Genomic DNA, 21,766 nt, shown 5'->3' with positions numbered 1-21,766 from the left:
TCTGGCCCGGAGCACTCCTGCCCCCCCTGGGACACTACGCCCTCATCACCTTGGAAGGGGGCTGATGGGAAGTGATAATGGTCCACGCACAACCTGCACAACTCGCATGCGCCTGTGTGTATGCGTGTGTGTGTGTGTTTGCGCATGTGTGTGTGCGTGTACATGCGCGTGTGTGAGGGTTTTTTTTTGCCTGCGTGCTCGTGCCTGCCAATCCCCCCCTCTCCTGTGTCTAAGTAAACCTTTACCCTTCACGGAGCGCAGGCTGTGGAGAATCCCCCCCCCACCCCCCCCCACACCCGACACACACACAGGGCACAAATAGAAACCGTGCACACTTTTCATTTCACACACATTTTTCCACAGGCACATGTGCTATGTGCCATGGATATCTAATTTGCTTGGGTGCGCACACACACACACACACACACACACACACACACACACACACACACACACACACACACACACACACACACACACACACACACACGTGAGGGCATGCTCGGTATGCGAGTGTGAATTATGCATGATCGCAACATACTCGAAAGTGTCGAAAGTGTGTGAGAGAGTGTGCGGGTTGGGGGTGGGGTCAAACTGTCTCTCAGACAAGCCTGGTAGTGAGAAGTAAGCTGGATCCTGCGGTAAGACAAAACCACACTCGTCCATTCACACACACACACACACACACACACACACACACACACACACACACACACACACACACACACACACACACACACACACACACACACACACACACACACACACACAGGTCCCTGTTAACGACTCACCTGGGATCAGTTAGACGCTGAGACTCAAAGGAGGGATTATATGGAGGACGCGCTGGGAAGTGCTGATCCAGGATCAGCACTTCCCAGCTCAGAGAGGAGACTGTACACCACGGACGCTGTTTGCGAACGTGTTCTGGTGACAGTTTGTTATGGATGTTATCGAGCTGGGCCATAGAGGGATGACCCGGCCATATGATTTACAATCTTATTGCTATTGAACAGTGGGTGAAGTTCACTCCTGGTCAGGATAATCAAAGTTTGAACGCTGGTGCAGCCCTAAAGTCTGCAGCCCTTCTCCATTCACCAGGACCACTTAAAGCGCTTAACAATTAATACCCCTTAATCATCAGGACGCACACACATACACACATACACGCACACACAAAACCAATCAGCACACAAACACACACACACACACACACACACACACACACACACACACACACACACACACACACACACACACACACACACACACACACACACACACACACACACACACGAAAGAAAAGGCTACCATGCAAGACATGCTCAATCAGCATTGTGTGATGAACGGTGACACCAAGATTAGAATGGACCTGGGGTGTGTTGGCTGTGCGAGGATGTGCTATTAAACGCCTGTCTTTTTCAATTCATATTAGATCCCCCCATACACACCCCTCCCTCCATACAATGTATAATAATATTTCAGCAAATAGGGGGATCACATTGCCATCGTATTGTCTTCTCTGCAGACCCCCCACCCCCCCCCCCCACCCTTTCTTCCTGCTCCTGCTCCTCCTCCTCCCCTTCCTCACCTCGTCCCCATCCCCCAACCCCCCAGCACCATATGGCCACTACAGCAGGTTGAAAAATCCTTACCTTTAAGCCCTAAACTGCTCCTCCCTCAACAGAGACTCGGGTAAACGGAAGACCCAGAGAGCGAGAGTCAGAGAGGGAGAGAGGGGGAGAGAGAGAGAGAGAGAGAGAGAGAGAGAGAGAGAGAGAGAGAGAGAGAGAGAGAGAGAGAGAGAGAGAGAGAGAGAGAGAGAGAGAGAGAGAGAGAGAGAGAGAGAGAGAGAGATCCCTTTTGTGTGTCTCTGTAGGTCTTGTGTTTTTTATGAATATGCAACATGGCTGTGGGCAAGGTCATGAAGGCCATCACTTAAAGTGTATTCTCAAGCTTCAGGGGTCTCCGGTGTGCCTCTATGTTTGCTACAAATACATACATACATAGATATAGACGAAACACTGACTTGGCGAATGTCTGTGCATAAGTCAATAGCACATCCATATATGGTAAATGTGTGTGTGTGTGTGTCTGTGTGTGTGCGCGTCTGTGTGTGTGCGCGCATGTGTGCCGCATGTGTGCGTGCGTGCATGCGTGCGTGTGTGTTTGTGTCACTCAAACCTAAACAAAAACAAAAACTCTCACTCTCTCTCTCTCTCTCTCTCTCTCTCTCTCTCTCTCTCTCTCTCTCTCTCTCTCTCTCTCTCTCTCTCTCGCTCTCTCTCTCGCTCTCTCTCTCGCTCTCTCTCTCTCTCGCTCTCTCTCTCGCTCTCTGTGGAAGCATGCTTCAGCAGCCCTGAGTCTGGTTGGAGATGGTGGAAAAAGGTGTCAGGTGCTCTGCAACGCCTCCACCTAAACCGCCGACGGAAGCCTCCGTACCGTGGGCCACCTGTACACACCACGCAGGAGAGAGGTGGGGGGGGCTACCTACATGACTTTACCACACTCTTCTTCACTTTACAAAAGCTTCTCACACACGTATCGCATAGAGGATCTCTCGGAACGCACCCCCCCCCCCCAACCCAAACACACACACACACACACACACACTCTCACACACACACACACACACACACACACACACACACACACACACACACACACACACACACACACACACACACACACACACACACACACACACACACACACGCACGCACAAACACCAAACAAACCATCACCCCCCCTCCCTCCATCACACACTATCACACCCACAGGTCTTGTCTCCATGTTGCACACACACACACACACACACACACACACACACACACACACACACACACACACACACACACACACACACACACACACACACACACACACACACACACACACACACACACCATCACCCCCCTCCCTCCCATCACAGACTCACACACACACACACAAGTAAGTCTCCATGTCGCACACACACACACACCACACACCACACATCACCTGATATACAGTACAGCCACAAACTTTCCGCGAAGAGATCACAGGTGTTTCGGTCCAGGGGACAGGTAGGCTGCTATATGGCAATATTCTCCATCGCTAGGTTCTTTATGTGAATAATGTGTCAACAACGACACATGCCAAATCATGCACTCAGGTGCTCCGGAAACGGTGCTGTGTCTAATGTATTTTTTGGAATATAAACAAAAGAGAGGTTTTCTTCGATTTTAGACTCAATTTAGTCTCTTAGTGCTTCAGTTCACGTTTCATCCACCAAGCTTTCAGGTCCATTCGCCTGCAACTCCAGAAGTCTTATAATACATATTTCATTGGCCTCAGTCCTCTTTCTTTTGCTACATTCCGCTTAACCGGTATTTAAACCAAGGGAGAGAGAGAGGCAGAGAGAGAGAGAGAGAGAGAGATAGAGGGTGGATGGAGGGGTCTTTCATAACTCTGCACGGCTCGTTGGACGACAACAGACAGGGGTCGCGCGAGTCCCACACCCCACCCCACTCGCTCCCCACCCCACCCCACACCCCACTCGCCCCTGACTCTCTCCTTACATTTCAAAACAATGATGCAAGTCTCTCTATTTCCTAGGCGTGCTAAAGGTATGTCCATCCCCCCGCACCCCAACACACACACACACACACACACACACACACACACACACACACACACACACACACACACACACACACACACACACACACACACACACACACACACACACAGATTTTAAAATCAAATCTGAAAAGAAAGTAGGCTTAGCTTAAGACTGATCATTGTATAAGTAATAATGCAGTTTATGGATTTGCAAAACACAACATGAACATATAATTTAATGCACTTTAAAAAAATGATCGTTCAAAAAGATAGCCTACAAATGTAAAAACTAAACATAAAAAAATTGATTTATTTTTCTTTATATAGTAAAGTCTTTATATTTTATTTGCCGTGCGATACTAAACATAAACCAGCAATTATGAGTTAAAGAGAGGCGCTAGATTTCACACTCCTGGATTGTGAGTCATGTGTGCAGAAGCATCGCATCGTAGCATCGACATTCTCGTAGTCACTGACTAGCCACTCCGTCCGTTGGAATCACCGGAAAGTGACTAAATGAGCCCCTAAAACGTGCCGGTGCGACCCAGCACGGCGAACGGACGGCGAGCCGTCATCGAGCACCAGGCGGCGGTGGGCCGAGGAGTCGAGTGTGCGACGGCTGAGGGCGGGAATGGGAGCTGGGAACTCGGATCCTTTGTCCCAGCAGCCCTGCACCCCCTTTCCTTCCGCAAGATGACAGAGCCCCCTCGTCGCTGTGAACACTAGAGTCATGCTGACCAGCGACCACCCAACCACTGCACTCTGGAGCGCTGCAAAACAAGCCCCCCACACAACAAAGCGCGCTGTCAGCGCTGCACAATGAGACCGTCCACGGACCGCATTACCGCTCTACCGCCGCACAATATCCCAAATAACACCGAGAACACGTTGCCAAACAAAGAAATCCTCCCGTGTGATAGTACATCTGCCGTATCCCCCTCGTGTTATTTATTAAAAGCACACCAACCGTGATCGCGATAAAAAAAAATACACGCGAAACGCAAATGTAAAGAGGAAACCACGTTCTACCAAATCAAACACCCGAGTGCATAGGAAAAAACACACAACGTAGTAAAAAAAACACATATTTGCAAAAGGACCGCAAAACGTACCCGTTTTCTTGCACAGCGTCAGCGTTCTGGTGGCTCTTAGATCAGGACTGATTCCACATGGTGACTTCACCAGCAGCCCGCCGACCTCAAAGCGCTCGTTCTGCAATAGTCATCAATATCACCCTTTTCTTCCGATGTATTAAAAAAAAAACACGATACTGGCCTCGGTTGTAAGTTGCTAAATAACTCGATTCTCGATGTGTGTGCTTGACGCTTTATCCAATCAAAAGCCCATCGGCGTGCATGCTGCTCCGTGCGTCGCTCTGCCGTGTGTGTGTGTGTGTGTGTGTGAGTGTGTGTGTGTGTGTGATTGTGTGTGTGTGTGTGTGTGTGTGTACTCGTACGCCTTCCCTTCCCAGCGCTACATTGTTGACATTTGGGCACTGACGTCACCGTGTCCCTCATTCACAACAAAGCTCTGTGCGGAATGACGACGTGGTCTCCGCCGGGTTGACATTTACTCTAAAAAGGGGGGTGGGGCGTTTGGACTTGGGGAATCACGCATCGTAAACATCGTGTGGATGATGATGACAGCTACGATTAACAGGAGTCGACTCATTATGGCCATACATCTAAATCACTCTGTTGGAGGAGGGGAGAGAGTGGACGGAATCAGACTGGAATCATTCATTTGACAAAGAGCTCCTGTATGAGTATTTCAGCCTCGACTAAAATGACTAAATATAGTAAGCAATTCCAATATTTAATCTTTTGATAGTCATCTTTATTATGGTTACCAAAAATAATCCCCCTAATCCTTCTATGAACCCAGCGAGTGGGCAGTCATAACAAAGGAAATGTAACGTTACGTCTGCACGAGCCATTATTCAATAATATCTTTACAGCCTTAAATGCCTCCATGATTTGTGTTTTATGTATTGTCAGCATAGGTCTACTACTATTTCGTATCCGTGCATGCAAATTGTACTCACTTTAATTCGAAGACCCAGAATACAGTTTAGTAATAGAGATCCATTTGTCAGACCTCTGTACCCACTTTACTACTAAATAATTATACTGTGTCCTAAATGACTATATTCTGTCAGTTAATACAAGACTATCATTATCAAAGTCAAAGTCAGCTTTATTGTCAATATCATCACATGAACTCGACATACAAAGGAATCGAAAGACGTCTATCACTATCCCACGGTGAAAGAGATCAAGTACATAGGCACAACAGATAAAGACAAGACATTTCCTTACGCTAAAGTAAACAATAAAGTGTACAACAGTTAACCACAATGACTAATCCTAAAAATAAACAATTAATACAAGTGTCTACTATATATATGTAAGAAAGTAGCAGCAAAAGGTTTAGTTGTTATAGTGCAAAACACACAACCAGCACCAAAACAATCTTTATTATCATTATACTCAGGTACAATACATAAAAACTTTTTCAATTAAATTAAATTCAATACAATGTTGCATTACTTCTCCCGACGTAGTTATATATTTGTACTGTATATAGTAATCCACTCCCCCTCCCAAAATTAAATAAAAACTAGTGCCATATAAATGATGAGCGTTGGATAGAGTACAGAGGACCATCCCATAGCCCAAGCCCTGCATTGTGTCCTGGCTAGCCGTCTCTCTTTGGAGGACTCACAGGACTTCATAACAATGACTGTGAATGGGGACACACTGTAGTGTGGCACGTGTGTGTGTCGATGAGGAGAGGAGGGGGGAGGGGGTAATCCCAAAGGAAGAAGCTGGCAAAGGCTACTGCTATTTTATCAGGTTGCCGCAGACGCAGACAGCGACACCCCCCCCCCCCCCCCCCCCCCCTCTCACACTGTTCACGGCGGCTGATTTCAGATCAGCCCATATTCTCAATGTCAAGATGTCATAAATAGACGCTGCTGATTTCCACACAGCAGACACTGTTCACTGTTGTGTGTGTGTGTGTGTGTGTGTGTGTGTGTGTGTGTGTGTGTGTGTGTGTGTGTGTGTGTGTGTGTGTGTGTGTGTGTGCGCGCGCGCGTGTGTGTGTGTGTGTGTGTGTGTGCATCTTGCCATAGTGTGTGTGTGTGTGTGTGTGTGCGCGCGTGTTGGGGGTGGGGTTCATGGGTTCCTTAGAACATAACCATGAATGGAGTGATATGGTTATCCATGAAATTGTGTGTGCAGGAGTGTGCGCGCTCGTGTGTATCTTATTTAACAAAGAGCCCCTTTTTAATTTCATCTTTCACATACTTCATTTGCGGCCTTGTGAAAACCTTTTTCTTTTCATTTGATTTCACATGTAGGCCTACATCTAAGTACGCATTGGAAGTCAAGGATCTTGCTGTTACTCCTTAGTTTGGGAGTTTCCTCTTTGCCATAACGCAAAATCGGACTTGATCGAAAATTATTAGTAATTGAAAGTACAATTGAACACTGCATGCCGTGCGTGACTGTACACACATCGAGCAAAGAATGTGTGTCTCATTCAGAAATATTTATAGCTGCTCATTCAGTCTGTCAAACCATTTTCAAATCAAATCCGAGAGGAGTTGTTGTTCCACATCAGATAGAAGCCATCCAGGAGTGGCCCATGTATAGGTGGCAGAAAACAAAACCTTAGGTTGACTTCACCAATAGAACCAGTGTGTGAGGTCACTAATGCAGTTGCTTGCCTGAAACACACTCCATCCCAAAAGAGGAAGTACACACTGAATTCTCCACCTGTGGTAAAACAAACGGAACTCTTGCCATTCATTGGGTGAACTCAGTGCCAGTGGACCATAAACTATGCCAAATGCATCATTATCAGATATTTCATGACAGCTCGGAGCAGGCTCTGTGGCTGTTGTTGTATTCTGTGCAGTTTCGTCAAGTGTAGATTTTACTGTAGGAAAGTAGCTCCTGGGACTTCAATTCAATTCAATTTGAATAGACCTTAATCACAGGTACAGTCTCAAAGGGCTTAACAGGCCATATATTTACGACAGCCCCCCTCACCCCAGAGTGCAAGAAAAAACTCCCTTAATCAGCAAGGAAGAAATCTTGAGGAGGATCCCTCCTTCCAGGGGCGGTTCAGGAGTGCAATAGGGGCCATAATTGACAGACATCTATCCATACATCCATCCATGCATACGACTCTACGTTCAGATTGGTTCCATGTAGCATGTATCATGCACAGGGACTGTGTTGGAGCCCAATGAATATACCTTTTCCCCTGAAGCGTCATCAAAGCACAAACACAGGTGCCGCTCTTGACACTTATGAGTCTACTCCTTAATGGACCAGGCCACTCAACCAGTGAAAAGAAGTCTACTACCCGTGCCGCGGTTCGTGCAACGAGCAGACCCATGAGCAGTGTTATGAGTGCGACTCCGAAAAAGTCTCTATCTTATGGAAATTCTGCAAAGACACCTGAGACAAACTGAATCTAATCAGCGCTCATCCATCAACGGTAAGCCTATCAAACAAAGTGCCCACCACCCAGCCCCCCCTTCTGACTCACTCCCCAATGACCACCATAACAACAACATCATCATCAACAAACAAGTGGGTGAGACTGATTACGGGTGCAGAGAAGAGAAGTAATCCCTGGCCCTTCAATGACAAAGAAGGTGTATTTACCAGTGTACCCCGGAGCTGGACCCCGCCCACTGAGCTAAAGGCACCCCGCCCACTGAGCTGAAGGAGCCCCGCCCACTGGGCTGAAGGAGCACTGTGCAGCGCTGGATCCAACCGTGTCACTAAATGCGAACACACCAACTTTGGGGTTTCCACAATTTCCTATTTTGCTTTCGGTGCGCTTTAGGCAAAATGGGTGTTGGTGCGTGTGTCTGTGTGCGTGGGAGGAAGGGGCATGCAGTCTGTGGTGTGGAGATTTTTGTGTGCAGGAGTAGAGTGACGTGGTCGATACGGTAGTAAAAGTGTTGGTTACGGGGGCTCGGGTTCAAACTTTGTCCAAATGGTTTACTTATCAGCCGACCTCAATCTTGAATGCATGCACACACGCAGACACGCACTCTCAAACAAAGAGATGCAATCAAATTAACAACAATAACGTATCAGACTGCAGGATGTAAGGGATGCAGCCATATTCTTTAGATGTAAGAGAGAATGCTTTGCTATGGAAACAGTACAGACTCACCACGGAATTTCCTGCCATTAGAGACAAAAGTCGCTCACAAATCAAAGTGGCAATGATGGAAAATGTGGTGGGAACATTTAAAAAAGTACAATTTTTTTAAGATTTCAACACTGATTCTCCACAGACGAATGGACAGAGAATCAACCTTATCACTGTAACGTGTGTGATATACACATACATATTTGTGCACATCATAAGTTGCTAGGGACATGTTGGTACACGCCTAGGAATGTGTTTCTTCTACCTATCTCCTAGGTGATTATGCACAGTGAAATGCCTCCAGTGAAAGTATCCGTTTGTTAGTGTGCGTGCATACAAAGTGACTGTCTCGCGTGTATTCATTCGTTCATCTTCTCAAGATTCAATCGTGTAAACTATCGCACCCTTAGCAGCTCCTCATCAAACACATGTATTCATAGAAACCAAACAAGCCGCCACAAAAGACACTGAATTTACACCTGTCAGTTTCAGAGAAACACATCGTTTTATTCCATTAAGTCAACAAGCTCCAGGCCACCACAAAGTTCCTTGAAGAACAAATTTGTCAGTAGCATTGGTCTACAGTTACTCAGTATGTTGGCCCTTAAAAACTCTAACCAGTCTCAATACTGGGTGATCTTCTTAAAAATGTGCACTGTTTGATAGGGAGGTTGGTCGAGGGAAAAGGAACCACCTGCAATAGGGGGTCTGTGGCCATTATACTAAATCAAGGACTTGTGTATACATGTGCATGGTCTCAATACAAAATAAAATAAAACACATTCATAAAATGAAAACTTGAGATGAATAGATTCGCAACCCAGTATTGCTGTCTATCACTAACAAGATCCTAAGGCAAATTGTGAAAATTAGACATTAACGATCCTGTGACATATTGTGAGCGAAAAACAAATTCACCTTCCCCTTGCTTGCTGCCCCAACCCAAAGCCCAAAAAAACCCTCTGGCTTCTCGAAATCATGAATGGACACTGAGCAGTTACAGTTGAAATAATACAATAAATGCAGTGAAGGACGTACAAATATTGATAAGATGTGGGTTTTTGAAAACAGTGGGTTTTGAAGCACAAGATAAACAAATAAAACACGAAATGCGCACGGTAATACACGTTGAGGATTGTAAACTCCCAAACTTTTCACCTCATTTCCTTTTTTAAAATGCAACAATAAAAAGGCCCACAAGCCCGGTAATATCTACACCGTTAGTTCCCTCCCTCCCTCCCACCCTCCCTCCCTCTCTCCCTCATTTAAACCAACCTGCGAAAAATACCTTGTTTTTTGTGCGTTAACAAACACAAACGCTGAGAGAAAAACAGTGTTTTTCTGAGTTGCGCCTGTGCCATTGAGGACGGCCGCGGGACTGCGGACCAATGGACCGTCCCCGTTGTGCCGGAAGGCAGCGATTTGGCAAACAAAGGCAGAACAGGCTCAGCAGCTTCCGTCGTCCTAAGAACCACTCCAGGCACTGTAGGCCGCGACTTCCGTGGCGACAGACGACACCTGAGGCTGCGATTGGGGGGGGGCAAAGAATATGAAGTGGAAGGAGCAACTCTTCCTATTTCTTTTAGAGCTCGGTACAGTTCTCCTTTGTGGCAGACTCCCAAGTCCTAGTGGACACACACACACACACACACACAAGCACGCCGGCAGTGTGACCTGGGATCAGCTCTCACGGCAAACCATAAAACAAATTGATGTGCACGGGCGTCTGTTGCCTGTGGGTACAGAGTTTATATAGACTGCTGAAGGACACACACACACACACACACACACACACACACACACACACACACACACACACACACACACACACACACACACACACACACACACACACACACACACACACACACACACACACACACGGGAAACCTCCTCTCCTGTCTACAACAGCAAACCTTTGCCCGTCCCCTCTCCACTAGCTGTGTTGCTGGTGTTCCTAGATGCTGCTGCTGTAGTTGTTAAAAGGTGTACTGATGCTGCTGCTAATGATGCTGGTTCTGCTGCTGCTGGTTCTGCTGCTGCTGGTTCTGCTGCTGCTGGCTCTGCTGCTGCTGGCTCTGCTGCTGCTGGCTCTGCTGCTGCTGGCTCTGCTGCTGCTGGCTCTGCTGCTGCTGGCTCTGCTGCTGCTGGCTCTGGCTCTTGAGGCCCTGGTAGTAGTCAGACAGCCCCCTGTTGTCCTCCAGCAGCTGGCAGTGCTCCTGGGCCAGGCGTGTGGCGCTCTGCGTCTCCCGCTCGTCCTGTTGCAGCTCCGAGATCAACTCCGTCCTGAACACACACAGACGCGCGCACAGAGACACACACACACACACACACACACACACACACACACACACACACACACACACACACACACACACACACACACACACACACACACACACACGATGAGTTAGGTCAATTTGTAAAGCCCTTAATCATGGTTACAGTCTGGAAAGGCTTCCCATGGGCCACATTAAACGACCCCCCACTGACCCTGAAGCCTCCGCATACTTCAAAATAAGTTGATTTGATTTTGGGCGGCCGAGACCAAAAAGTTCTTTAGACAAAATGTGTTTCGGTCCGAGAATGTTCCACTCGTCCTGACCAATGGGATGGAGAAAGGACATCAGAAAGCAGGTTAAGGAAACCAACCAAAATAAATCATGCCTACTCTGACTTTTGATGAGGCTGCCCGGAAAGGTTAAGAAGGCGGGTCGGGAGTGCAAGAGGCTGATATAATGGCAGCCTTAACAAGCACAACAGCCTTGCTTGGAAACCTTTCAAGGGCCTGCAGATTGCATTTCCATTTTTCCTCCCCATTGATTATTTTGAGTTTTTGCTCCACATGACACTTTAAGCACATTTCTCATAGGACCCATTTGGTAGGACTAAGTTTTTCCAAGTGCTGACATACCGATGAACCAAAAAGAGACTATCAATTGTCTTCATGGTTTGTCTGGACGAAAAAGTTGACAGGGTCCTTCAGTAACCTCAACCTCACCTCTGGTCTACCATTAGAAAAGGAAAATGTACCGCAACCGAACTTTGCAGACAACCAAAGACACAATCCACCACACATTAAAACATTCACGTCAGCACATTTAAAGCACACCCTCGCACAACATCCACCCTTACAACATCTTATCACTCACTTGGGAAATGTGGTACCTGGGATCAATCTAGCCACAAATCACGCGACTCGAGTGAACTCGGGGAGGACTTACTTCCTGTGGGCGAGCAGTGTGATCTCGGTCTGGATCTTCAGGTACTCCTGAGCCATCCTGCAGTGCTGCTCAAACACCGCCATGGACTCTTTGGAGTTGGGGCATGGGGCCAGGGGCTAGGGCACAGTCACATCGCCGTTTAGCATACTAGCGGCTGCTTTGACAAAACTAGGACCTCACAAACAAAAAACAGATGAATGCAGTGACACGTTTTTGTAGTTCTGCAAGGTGTCTGAATGTGATGGAACTGAAAAGTATCTTTGTAAGTCACCTCAACGCCAAATATGGAATCCCTTAGCAACATTTCCCTGACGTTGCGTTCAAATTAAGATCATACATAACATGATCAATATCAATGATCTAGAACAGTCCGTCTGTTGGATTGGGCTGTATTCCTATTAAATGGCATTCTTCCGTTGGACTTTACCTGTAGCTGGTGGTCCAGTGTCAGGTAGGCCATGGGTATGGAGCTGTCCACCCCGTTGGTAGCTGATGAGGACACGTGCACGTTTTAAATGCTCACACTCGGACAAAGCGCTTTCCTCTTCCACCCCCACACAGATGAGGGGTTCAATCACATTTGCATAAACAGTCATCGTACCATCACATGCTACCACGTTGTACACAAGTGGCACTATTACTATCGAAGATTACTCATTACTCAGTAACACCACCCCCCCCAGACCTGACTAATGGTCTGCACTGTGCCGCCCCCTGGAGGTGTGGGGTGGGAAAAACTCAATCTCAGCCTCATTGACATACAGCCTATTTTCTCCTTCATAAAAATAGAGGACCATGAAACAATATGTTCATAAAGATGTGTCGTGACTTAATAAGTGTCGAAGAGAAAAAGGGACACATTAATACACAGTGGCAATGAACTTGAAGTAGCCAACACACTATGCAAGTTGGCAAAAGTGAACTCCATTTGCCACTAGTGGTTTGAAAGTAATCCTCTACTGATATTTCTGAATGACACGGGATGTGGGAGTCTTGTGGGAGTCTGTTCATAAACAGCCTAAACATCTCAAGGTGAAAAGTCGGGAAATCAGGGAGATGCATCGAGATATATACACCTACCAGAAGGACTCAGAGGTAACCTGAGCTCTGATTGGCTGACGGGCATGGCGGTGGGCCCGGAAGACTGCGCAGGGCTCTGAGAGCGTCCTGGTTGGCTATCAGAGCTGGACCTCCTGGACAGGGGCAGACTGGGCCGCAGTGTGCCCGTCTGCAACGCAACACACACACACACACACAGAAACAGACACAAGCTTCATCAATTATTTTCAAGCACCTCAAAAACTGAACCCATGCCCACTTCTGTTATGACCACAGTCTGTGGAGTATGCACAAGGAAAGCTCTCCAATTATATCTTCTTTTAATTGTAACATCCTTTTCCTATTCCAACTCGGACAGAATGACAAATCCTGATACCCTTGTTAACAGTTGCGTTCAACCGTACCCTCAATGTTTAAGGTCTAGCCCTAGGTATAACACTGGGGGGCAGGGGCGGGGGGGTATACCTTGGAAGGCTTGTTCTACATGGGGGGGGGGGGTATACCTTGGAGTGCTTGAACTACATGGAGGGGGGGGGGGGGGGTATACCTTGGAGGGCTTGAACTACATGGAGGGGGGGGGGGGGTATACCTTGGAGGGCTTGAACTACATGGAGGGGGGGGGGGGGGGTATACCTTGGAGTGCTTGAACTACATGGAGGGGGGGGGGGTATACCTTGGAGTGCTTGAACTACATGGAGGGGGGGGGGGGGTATACCTTGGGAGTGCTTGAACTACATGGAGGGGGGGGGGGGTATACCTTGGAGGGCTTGTTCTACATGGGGGGGGGGGGTATACCTTGGAGGGCTTGTTCTACATGGGGGGGGGGTATACCTTGGAGGGCTTGTTCTACATGGGGGGGGGGGGTATACCTTGGAGTGCTTGAACTACATGGAGGGGGGGGGGGGTATACCTTGGAGTGCTTGAACTACATGGAGGGGGGGGGGGGGTATACCTTGGAGTGCTTGAACTACATGGAGGGGGGGGGGGGGTATACCTTGGAGTGCTTGAACTACATGGAGGGGGGGGGGGGGTATACCTTGGAGGGCTTGTTCTACATGGGGGGGGGGGGGGGGTATACCTTGGAGGGCTTGTTCTACATGGGGGGGGGGGGGGTATACCTTGGAGGGCTTGTTCTACATGGGGGGGGGGGGTATACCTTGGAGGGCTTGAAGGGCACTGGGACCTCGATGCTCTTCAGGGTCTCTTCCCGCCCCTGCGACCCCCCGCCCTGGTCCACCCCACCACTCCCGCTGCGGTTGTTGAGGGTGTAGTCCGCATACGATCCTGGCCATGGAAACGGATCAGACACATGGGTTACCCTATCCATCCCTCCCTCCCTCCCTCCCTCCCTCCATCCATCCATCCATCCATCACTGCAGGAGAAAATCAACACTAGGGGGAAGGAGTTTCGGTTCAGGAGCCAGCCAAAGCCAGACTGGTATTCATTGCAAGATGCTCAAGACTCCCAGCGGACATGTTCTGGGTTTGAACCCTGGGCTCTTCAGCCTAACCTGTGGGCATCACAGAGCAGGATGCACTACCTGCTCCTTGAAGGATAACCTTGCAGGTTTTCTAGCTTTTCTCTTTGCTTTTGGGATATTATGTGAAAAACGCTTGCAGTGTTTGCCGTAGCCATCCGTGTCTCTTTGGGCAAAGCTCAGCGCAGCCGCAGACGCAAAAAATGGTGCCTGAAGTCCCGTCATGTGACGTCAATAGTGACATAGTTGGGGTAAAGGAAAACAGCATCAGGCTGTTTTAACATGGATTTCTATTCCCCACCTCCGGGGAGCCTCATGGCATGCTCTGTAATGGTTTGAATAACCAAATAATTCACTTTTTTATAAAGCAGTCTGATAAATGACTAGGTAATAAGAGGTAAATACATAAATATATGTTTGGGCTGCTCATTTTGACAAGTGCGAGTGAGTGAGCTAAACAGTTCTTCAGCAATAGCCTGACTACATATAGTCTACAATCTAATAATAATAATAATAATAATAAATAACAATAATTTAAATACTTTAAAACCCATTAGAAAAGGACGTCTGTGGTAAAATGACTGGGGTGACCCACATAAACAACATGAAACACCCCAGTCACCGTTATCGATGGACAAACACATACGTGTTCACCAATGTGTCAAATGTTATACTCAAGGTGGTGGAAGCAGAGTTGAATCTGAAATTGGTCCAACAGAGAACCAACCACCATTTTCCCCCCTGCCCCTATAAGGGTATACGGCCAACGTGGGGGTTCTGAATGAGAGGTGTCTGAGGGCTCTGTTGGGGAGGCCACTCACCGGTGCTGGTGCCTGAGGAGGAGCCACTCCTGTTGCCTGAATACTGGTGGGGGAGCTGGAGGGGCTCTTCAGAGCCGGGGAAATACTATGGAGACACAGGCATACACCAACACACATTAACGGAATCCGGACAGGCTGCACTGCATTTGGATTTCAGTTCCTTCACTCCTGGTTCTCCAAGATGTATTTCCACTTGCGCAATTACTAGTATTTACCAGATACGATGAAGAGGAGTGGATATATTAAGAATTTGGGTTTTCATGTAGCTCGACATGTAGGTTAGGGGGAGTGTGTAAAGAAACAAACTTTTACTGTCAGTTTTTTTATTTTTTTAATGGAGGGGCTCAACCCTTAAAAAATAATGTTGACATATTGTTACATAAAATCGTTCCATTGTGCGAAAGTACTAACCCTTACTCACATATTTTGTTTTAATAAGTATGACAGAAAAATTGCAATGTATAACTTACAGTATTGTGTATGAAACGGTTGGTTTCAATAAAATTGCAGCAGTAGAATAGAAAAACCGGACAGGCATTGCAAATAAGTGCAAGCCAAAAGTACTGTAATCCAATGCATCAGAAAGACGGTATAACGTGTGGGTGTGCATTCGTCCCAGTACAAATAAACCATTAACCAATGCGCCGGCGTACCTTCATGAGACCCCCCATGGTGTTCTTCACCTCCTCCATCGGAGGTCTCTGGCTGGGCTCCTTGTCCCAGCACCGCGTCATCAGACTCTCCAAGGTGGGAGGGACGTCTCTGATCATAGGGGGCCTGGTGCCTGCACACACAAACACGTTAGGAGGAACTGCTGCTGGAATACACGCAATAACAGCTGATGAGATGAGGATTTCCCATAACAGACACCGCAAGCGTAAACGTCTGCCGAAACCGATCCAACCGGTTGCGTTTCTCTAGCTCTTTTGCCTCCACGGTAGCTGCAGGTTCCAACCAGTTCAATTTATCTAAGACTCTTTAATCCCCATTAGACGATTTCACATCCCACCGGCGTATAGGTAAATGACAGTGAATAACCTGGAATTGTTTTGCAAGGTTGCAAGTGGATTGACTGTTCTATGTAATGTAAAACAAAAACTAACAATTAGTGCTGGGTTGATGTTACAGGTCTTACAGTCTGACAGACGACATTTTGTTTCATTTTGCGTTACATTTTCCCATGGCTGCGGCTAAGCTAGCGAACAAGCGAGCAGGCTAACTACGTTTATCTCAGCAGTGCTGCTTGTTGGACAACAGAAGTATCCTCACGCAGGTAAAGTGATCTCCCCAGTGCAGTGGCCTACACAGCTCACACACGCCGCCGGACGCAAATAAATGTCTATTCCAGACACATTGCATGATTTATTGGATTGAGGTTTATTTATTCCTACATTAAAAATATATTTTTTATTACTTGAATACGCCATGTGAGCCCTGGTGTCACACAGGTACTGCTGAACGCCTCACTAATAACACACTACGTCTCTTTATGCCCCCATGGTTTTGAGAGACGACGTTTCAAGGAGGGAGCAGCCAGAGGGTCGGACCGTGTAACAAAATTTATGTTTCCAATTGTTTGGGCAAATATAGAATGAAACCTGAACCCATGGGCCGACTGAGAACCCACTGGTTTAAAATCTATTGTCCACGATAAGACTGAGAGTCTGACTAAGAGTCTGACGGGGACACTTTGTCGATAAAGGATCCTGGTTGGATTGGTTAGTGAGTTAGTTGGGACTGGCTGACCTCTGTGGACCGCCCACATGATGCAGAAGGCCGAGCCTCCGATCTCGTCGAAGGGCTTCCTGCGCGTGATCACCTCCCACAGGATGATGCCCCAGCTGAACACGTCACACTTCTCACTGTAGTTACTGCCTGTCAACACACACACGCACAAACACACACACACACACACACACACACACACACACGGTTGTCATGTTGCGTGCATCGTGGGGGCACCCCCACCCAGTCGACCATCGGAGGGGAAAGTGTGTGTGTGTGTGTGTGTGTGTGTGTGTGTGTGTGTGTGTGTGTGTGTGTGTGTGTGTGTGTGTGTGTGTGTGTGTGTGTGTGTGTGTGTGTGTGTGTGTGTGTGTGTGTGTGTGTGTGTGTGTGTGTGTGTGTGTGTGGGGGGTAGAAAATAAGAAGGCGCAATCGATAGACAATACTCCACCTGTCCCGAAGGAAAAATTCAAGAATAAATTCATCACGACAAAGTGCAGGGACAGACGGGGAGATCTGAGGATCTGGGAAGGAAAGAAACAGGAAGCTGACCCTCGAACACCTCGGGGGCCATCCAGGCCGCGCTGCCCTTGTTGTTGGTCATGTGGGTCTGGATGTCGCACGCCGTCCCGAAGTCGCAGATCTTCAGCACTGTGCCGCACGCCACCAGCAGCAGACTGCGAGGTTGGGACATCAGAGTGCATCATGGGATGTTAGTAGGGGTCGGGCAGTACTATACTTTTGACAGGACTCAAGAGAGCTGCAATAACTTAAATATACGACGACAGCTCCTGAATCGGGGCCCAGAGTCATTGGGAAACACTGGAGGATTATTTTCCAACCGTAAACAACATCCTGGGTCTCCGTGCGCCACTGAGGGTCTTACTTGGGGGGCTTGAGGTCGCGGTGGATGAGGGCCTTGGGTTTCATGGCGTGCAGATAGGCCACGCCCTTGGCACACTGCAGACACCAGCTCATGGCGTGCGACGCCGTGTACTGCGCCAGGGGCTCCGCACCGTGCAGCACTGCGGGCGGAGCGGACATCGGTAAAACGTTACGATTACGTCATGGAAACGGGCCTCTGCAATGTTTACCTCTCTGAACACGGGGTCCACAGAAGGATTTTGGGGGAATTTTAGCAAACACTGTTGTCGGCTTCGCTCAGGAGGTAGAGCGGAAGGTTGCTGGTTCGATCCCCGGCTCCTCCTAGCTGAGTGTCGAGGTGTCCCTGAGCGAGACGCCTCACCCTCACTGCCCCTGACGAGCTGGCTGTCGCCCTGCGTGGTTGACTCCGCCCTCGGTGTGTGAATGTGTGTATTAACCGTTGTAAGTCACTTTGGATATAAAGCGTCTGCTTAATGCCCTTAATGTAATTTAAAGTGAATGTGGCGCCCAAAGTTTGTGGATTAACTCCATTCGTTCGATCCTAATATTTTCTTCCCACACTGAACCATCAATCACCCTGATTGGCATGGTAGATTAAAGAGCTAAATTAAACATTGCAGAAATCCAGATAACAAAAACCATCTGAAGATAACATTATTAAGTCTATATCAACTATCCCGTTCTCAAAGATAAGTAGAACACATAGCCTTGAAAACACGATATTTGTTTGGAGAAGTGTAAATACAATGACATATCAATTATAATATGTTGTATAAACGACATTGCTGTGCTTTTGATTCAAAAGCCAATCCTATGAGGAACGCCTTAACTTATCTTCTTATGAGTAGTTAAATAGCAGTAATGAACAATGGAACTATCTGGAAGACTCTTACCGTTGTACAGAGATCCCCCTTCAGCATATTCCATGACGAGACCCACCTATAGGAACAACACATATGTTATCTTCAGCCATATGTATCAACTCAAAACCAAAAACAATTGAATGGGCTGAACACATTGATACACCTTAAAAAATAAAACATTGTTACAAGAATGCAATCAATCTAACCATATTCATATATTTATTGTTTATTTATGCAGCCATTTCAAATGATTACAAAAAAAATGACAGTGACCCGAAAAGTGATGTTACAAAAAGTCACTAGATGCTTTTCCAACCGACACAATAACATCTTTGGAGCTACCAGAGAGTGGAGTTAGCGCAGTTAGCTAACGAATATGTGTGTCTGACTGACCGGACTGTCACAGGAGCCGTAGAGCTTCACGATGTTGGGGTGGTTGACCCTGGACAGCTGACGACGCTGTGGAGAAAACATCGGGAAAACGTTGAAGACGATACACACACACGCAGATTGTAAACACATGAAGAGACCGAGGTCATCGGGCTGGAAAACTCAGTTCAATCTATTCTTAAAACAAAATGCATACACAGATTGACCACCCACCGCTGTATTCATTTAGTCATTGTAAGACAGCCTGTCTATGATTGGTCTCGTATGATTGATCTTCTGTCATTTTATTGAGGTTTTAAATGCAGGGGCTTTCTTATTTATTGCAAAAAAAAAGGTTCTATAAATAGAGCTTATTATAATTATTAGTAGTAGCATAGTAATAATAGTTAAACTGAATTTTTTACATAAATATTACTATATTAATAGATAACCCATGGGGTTAAGATTGTATTGTTTGTTAATTGTTAAATGTTTAATGTCACCTATATTCATAAGCGTAACCTATCCATAGGTCATATAATACTATTGTTGGTATAAAGGATAACTTTGGCATTTCTCTAGCACTGATGACATCGTCCAACTCTTTGCATCAGTCAGATATTGACATGAGTTGTAATACAGACGATAATTCCTTTTTTCGTTGCTTGTTTTTAGGATTGGGGATTAGGGAGGGTGGTCAATTGAACACAAGCTTATAAATTGAAGCCACTTACACCTTACACCTAGATCTAATGTTGGGTTATTGGATCATCGGAAAGGATAAAATAGGCCACAATACTACCAGTACAATAACTGGTCCGCAGTAATATGTTACTGTGAAAAGCATGAATGTGGACGTTAGATCTCTCTAAAATCAATAAAAGATAGGTTCCAAGATGTGCTAAAATACAGCAGCAGGACATAACGTGCACATGGATGGCCTTCAGTTTCAGTAACCAACCAATCCAAAGCCATAGAAGCATTACGTGCACATGGATGGCCTTCAAGCTTTAGGAACAGCACTACCCAAAGCCATAGAAAAACAACAGTTTAGTAAAAGCACAATCCAAAGCCATAGAAACAACTGTCTGTGAGGGGCTGCAGCACCTCCACGATGAAAGCGGTCCTCTCGTCCTCACTCTCGATGGTCTTGATGGCCACATCTTTGCCTTTCCATTTGGCCTTGTACACAACGCCAAACGTCCCTCTCCCGATAACCTTAAAACAACAAACGCACAACAAACATACAAAGTGTTGAGATGCACATTCGGAATGGGGGCGATACTAAAACGCTATCGAGAGATGTTCATGTCTTCTTGGGGGCAGGACAACCCAAGGTTTGGACATGAAAAAAGTGAACCCCAGGTAGATATCCTCTTTTAGACCTTTACGCACAGGAGATCCACTGGATATGTTACCTCTCCGACTTCAATGTCTTCCCGTTTGATATCTTCAAAGGGAAACCCAGGTGGTGTTTCGAGCATCGCGAAGACACAAAGACCTCCCCGAGCAGGAGAAGTGTGTGCAGCTACTGCTTCACATGGAAAGAGGATCGACCCACAAGCCTCGCTGTGCTCTCCGGGACGGTTCCGTCACGCATGGTCACCCGATTACTTCTTATTATTATTGTTATTATTATTATTATTATTATTATTATTTCCAGCTAATCCTTCGCAATCGTTTCCATCCGATACCTTAAATGCCGGAAGTATGTACTGTTGCCAGATTGGGACACATTTCGCGCACAACACTAGCCACACTGGATGCAGCGCGCTGCAGCCAGGGTTGCCAGATTGGGCGGGAAATTTGGCGCAATATGGCAACACTGGAAGTATGAGTTGTTTCTTTTTTTCACTCGGCGAACTGTTTTAAAAAAAAAAACACACATTCTGAGGGTTCGCCAGCCTCCAGGTTTTACACCTCCTCGCGTAACAATACACTTTGACTCACAAGACGAGGAGCTTACGTATGGTTAATAACATGTATCTGAAAATTGCTGCTAAGATAGGTTACCTCTACGGTTTTATAAATGAGTATGGCGGGCCTTTGTTCATTGTTTAAAAAAAATGAATGCTCTTGAACACGGCTTACTTTTGTTTTGGCTCACAACGCTGGGGGGCGACAAACCACACACACGCACACACATCACATGGAAATCACGAAAGCTGTGTGTGTGTGTGTGTGTGTGTGTGTGTGTGTGTGTGTGTGTGTGTGTGTGTGTGTGTGTGTGTGTGTGTGTGTGTGTGTGTGTGTGTGTGTGTGTGTGTGTGTGTGTGTGTGTGTGTGTGTGTGTGTGTGTGTGTGTGCGCGTGTGTGTGTGTGTGGGCACGGTCACACAGGTATTGATCAATATGACATTAATCAATTTATTTATTCATTACTCATTTATTATTTCAGATATTATACTGGAGAAATGTATGTTACGGTTTGGAAAGCGCTTTAGCTCACCGTGGGTACTAAGCATCTTTCATGCGTCGCTTGCATCAACTTTTTTCCGTAACAATTCACTTAAGATGTTTCTTAGCGGAACTACTAAATTCACCCAAGTGAACGACAGGTGG

General features: G+C 46.9%; 2 protein-coding genes across 2 annotated transcripts in view; both read right to left on the bottom strand.

Annotated features, from left to right (window-relative positions):
• The window catches only part of LOC132457577 (transcription regulator protein BACH2-like), a 32,351-nt gene extending 27,167 nt beyond the window's left edge, over positions 1-5,184 (bottom strand). Inside the window, exon 1 of the mRNA XM_060051829.1 lies at positions 4,713-5,184. The gene's annotated coding sequence lies outside the window, so the exon portion shown is untranslated. The remainder of the gene's footprint in view (positions 1-4,712) is intronic.
• Positions 5,185-9,263: 4,079 nt separating this feature from the next.
• Positions 9,264-20,936, bottom strand: LOC132457576 (mitogen-activated protein kinase kinase kinase 7-like). Its single transcript, XM_060051828.1, has 14 exons — positions 20,624-20,936; positions 20,313-20,423; positions 19,230-19,295; positions 18,867-18,912; positions 17,975-18,113; positions 17,641-17,765; positions 17,110-17,238; positions 16,017-16,147; positions 15,364-15,448; positions 14,221-14,348; positions 13,086-13,233; positions 12,433-12,494; positions 12,006-12,121; positions 9,264-11,067 (listed from the first exon to the last, which is right to left on the bottom strand). Exons 1-14 carry the CDS (start codon positions 20,687-20,689, stop codon positions 10,785-10,787), a joined length of 1,635 nt encoding a protein of 544 aa, XP_059907811.1. The 5' UTR covers positions 20,690-20,936; the 3' UTR covers positions 9,264-10,784.
• Between the last annotated feature and the right edge of the window lie 830 nt (positions 20,937-21,766).

The sequence above is a fragment of the Gadus macrocephalus genome, chromosome 5, assembly GCF_031168955.1.
Source record: "Gadus macrocephalus chromosome 5, ASM3116895v1".
Taxonomy (NCBI): Eukaryota; Metazoa; Chordata; class Actinopteri; order Gadiformes; family Gadidae; genus Gadus; species Gadus macrocephalus.
Note: the sequence above shows the minus strand (reverse complement) of the source record. Positions and strands in the feature narration are given on the sequence as shown.

What these genes read in the sequence shown, in the direction of transcription:
- LOC132457576 (XM_060051828.1), bottom strand. Translation starts at nt 20,689, where the DNA reads ATGCTCGAAACACCACCTGGGTTTCCCTTTGAAGATATCAAACGGGAA. An exon ending in GGCCCCCGAGGTGTTCGAGG is followed by an intron (nt 17,239 to 17,640) that starts GTCAGCTTCCTG and finishes GTGTGTTGACAG; the next exon opens with GCAGTAACTACAGTGAGAAG. An exon ending in TGCCCTTCAAGCCCTCCAAG is followed by an intron (nt 13,234 to 14,220) that starts GTATACCCCCCC and finishes GTTGCGTTGCAG; the next exon opens with ACGGGCACACTGCGGCCCAG.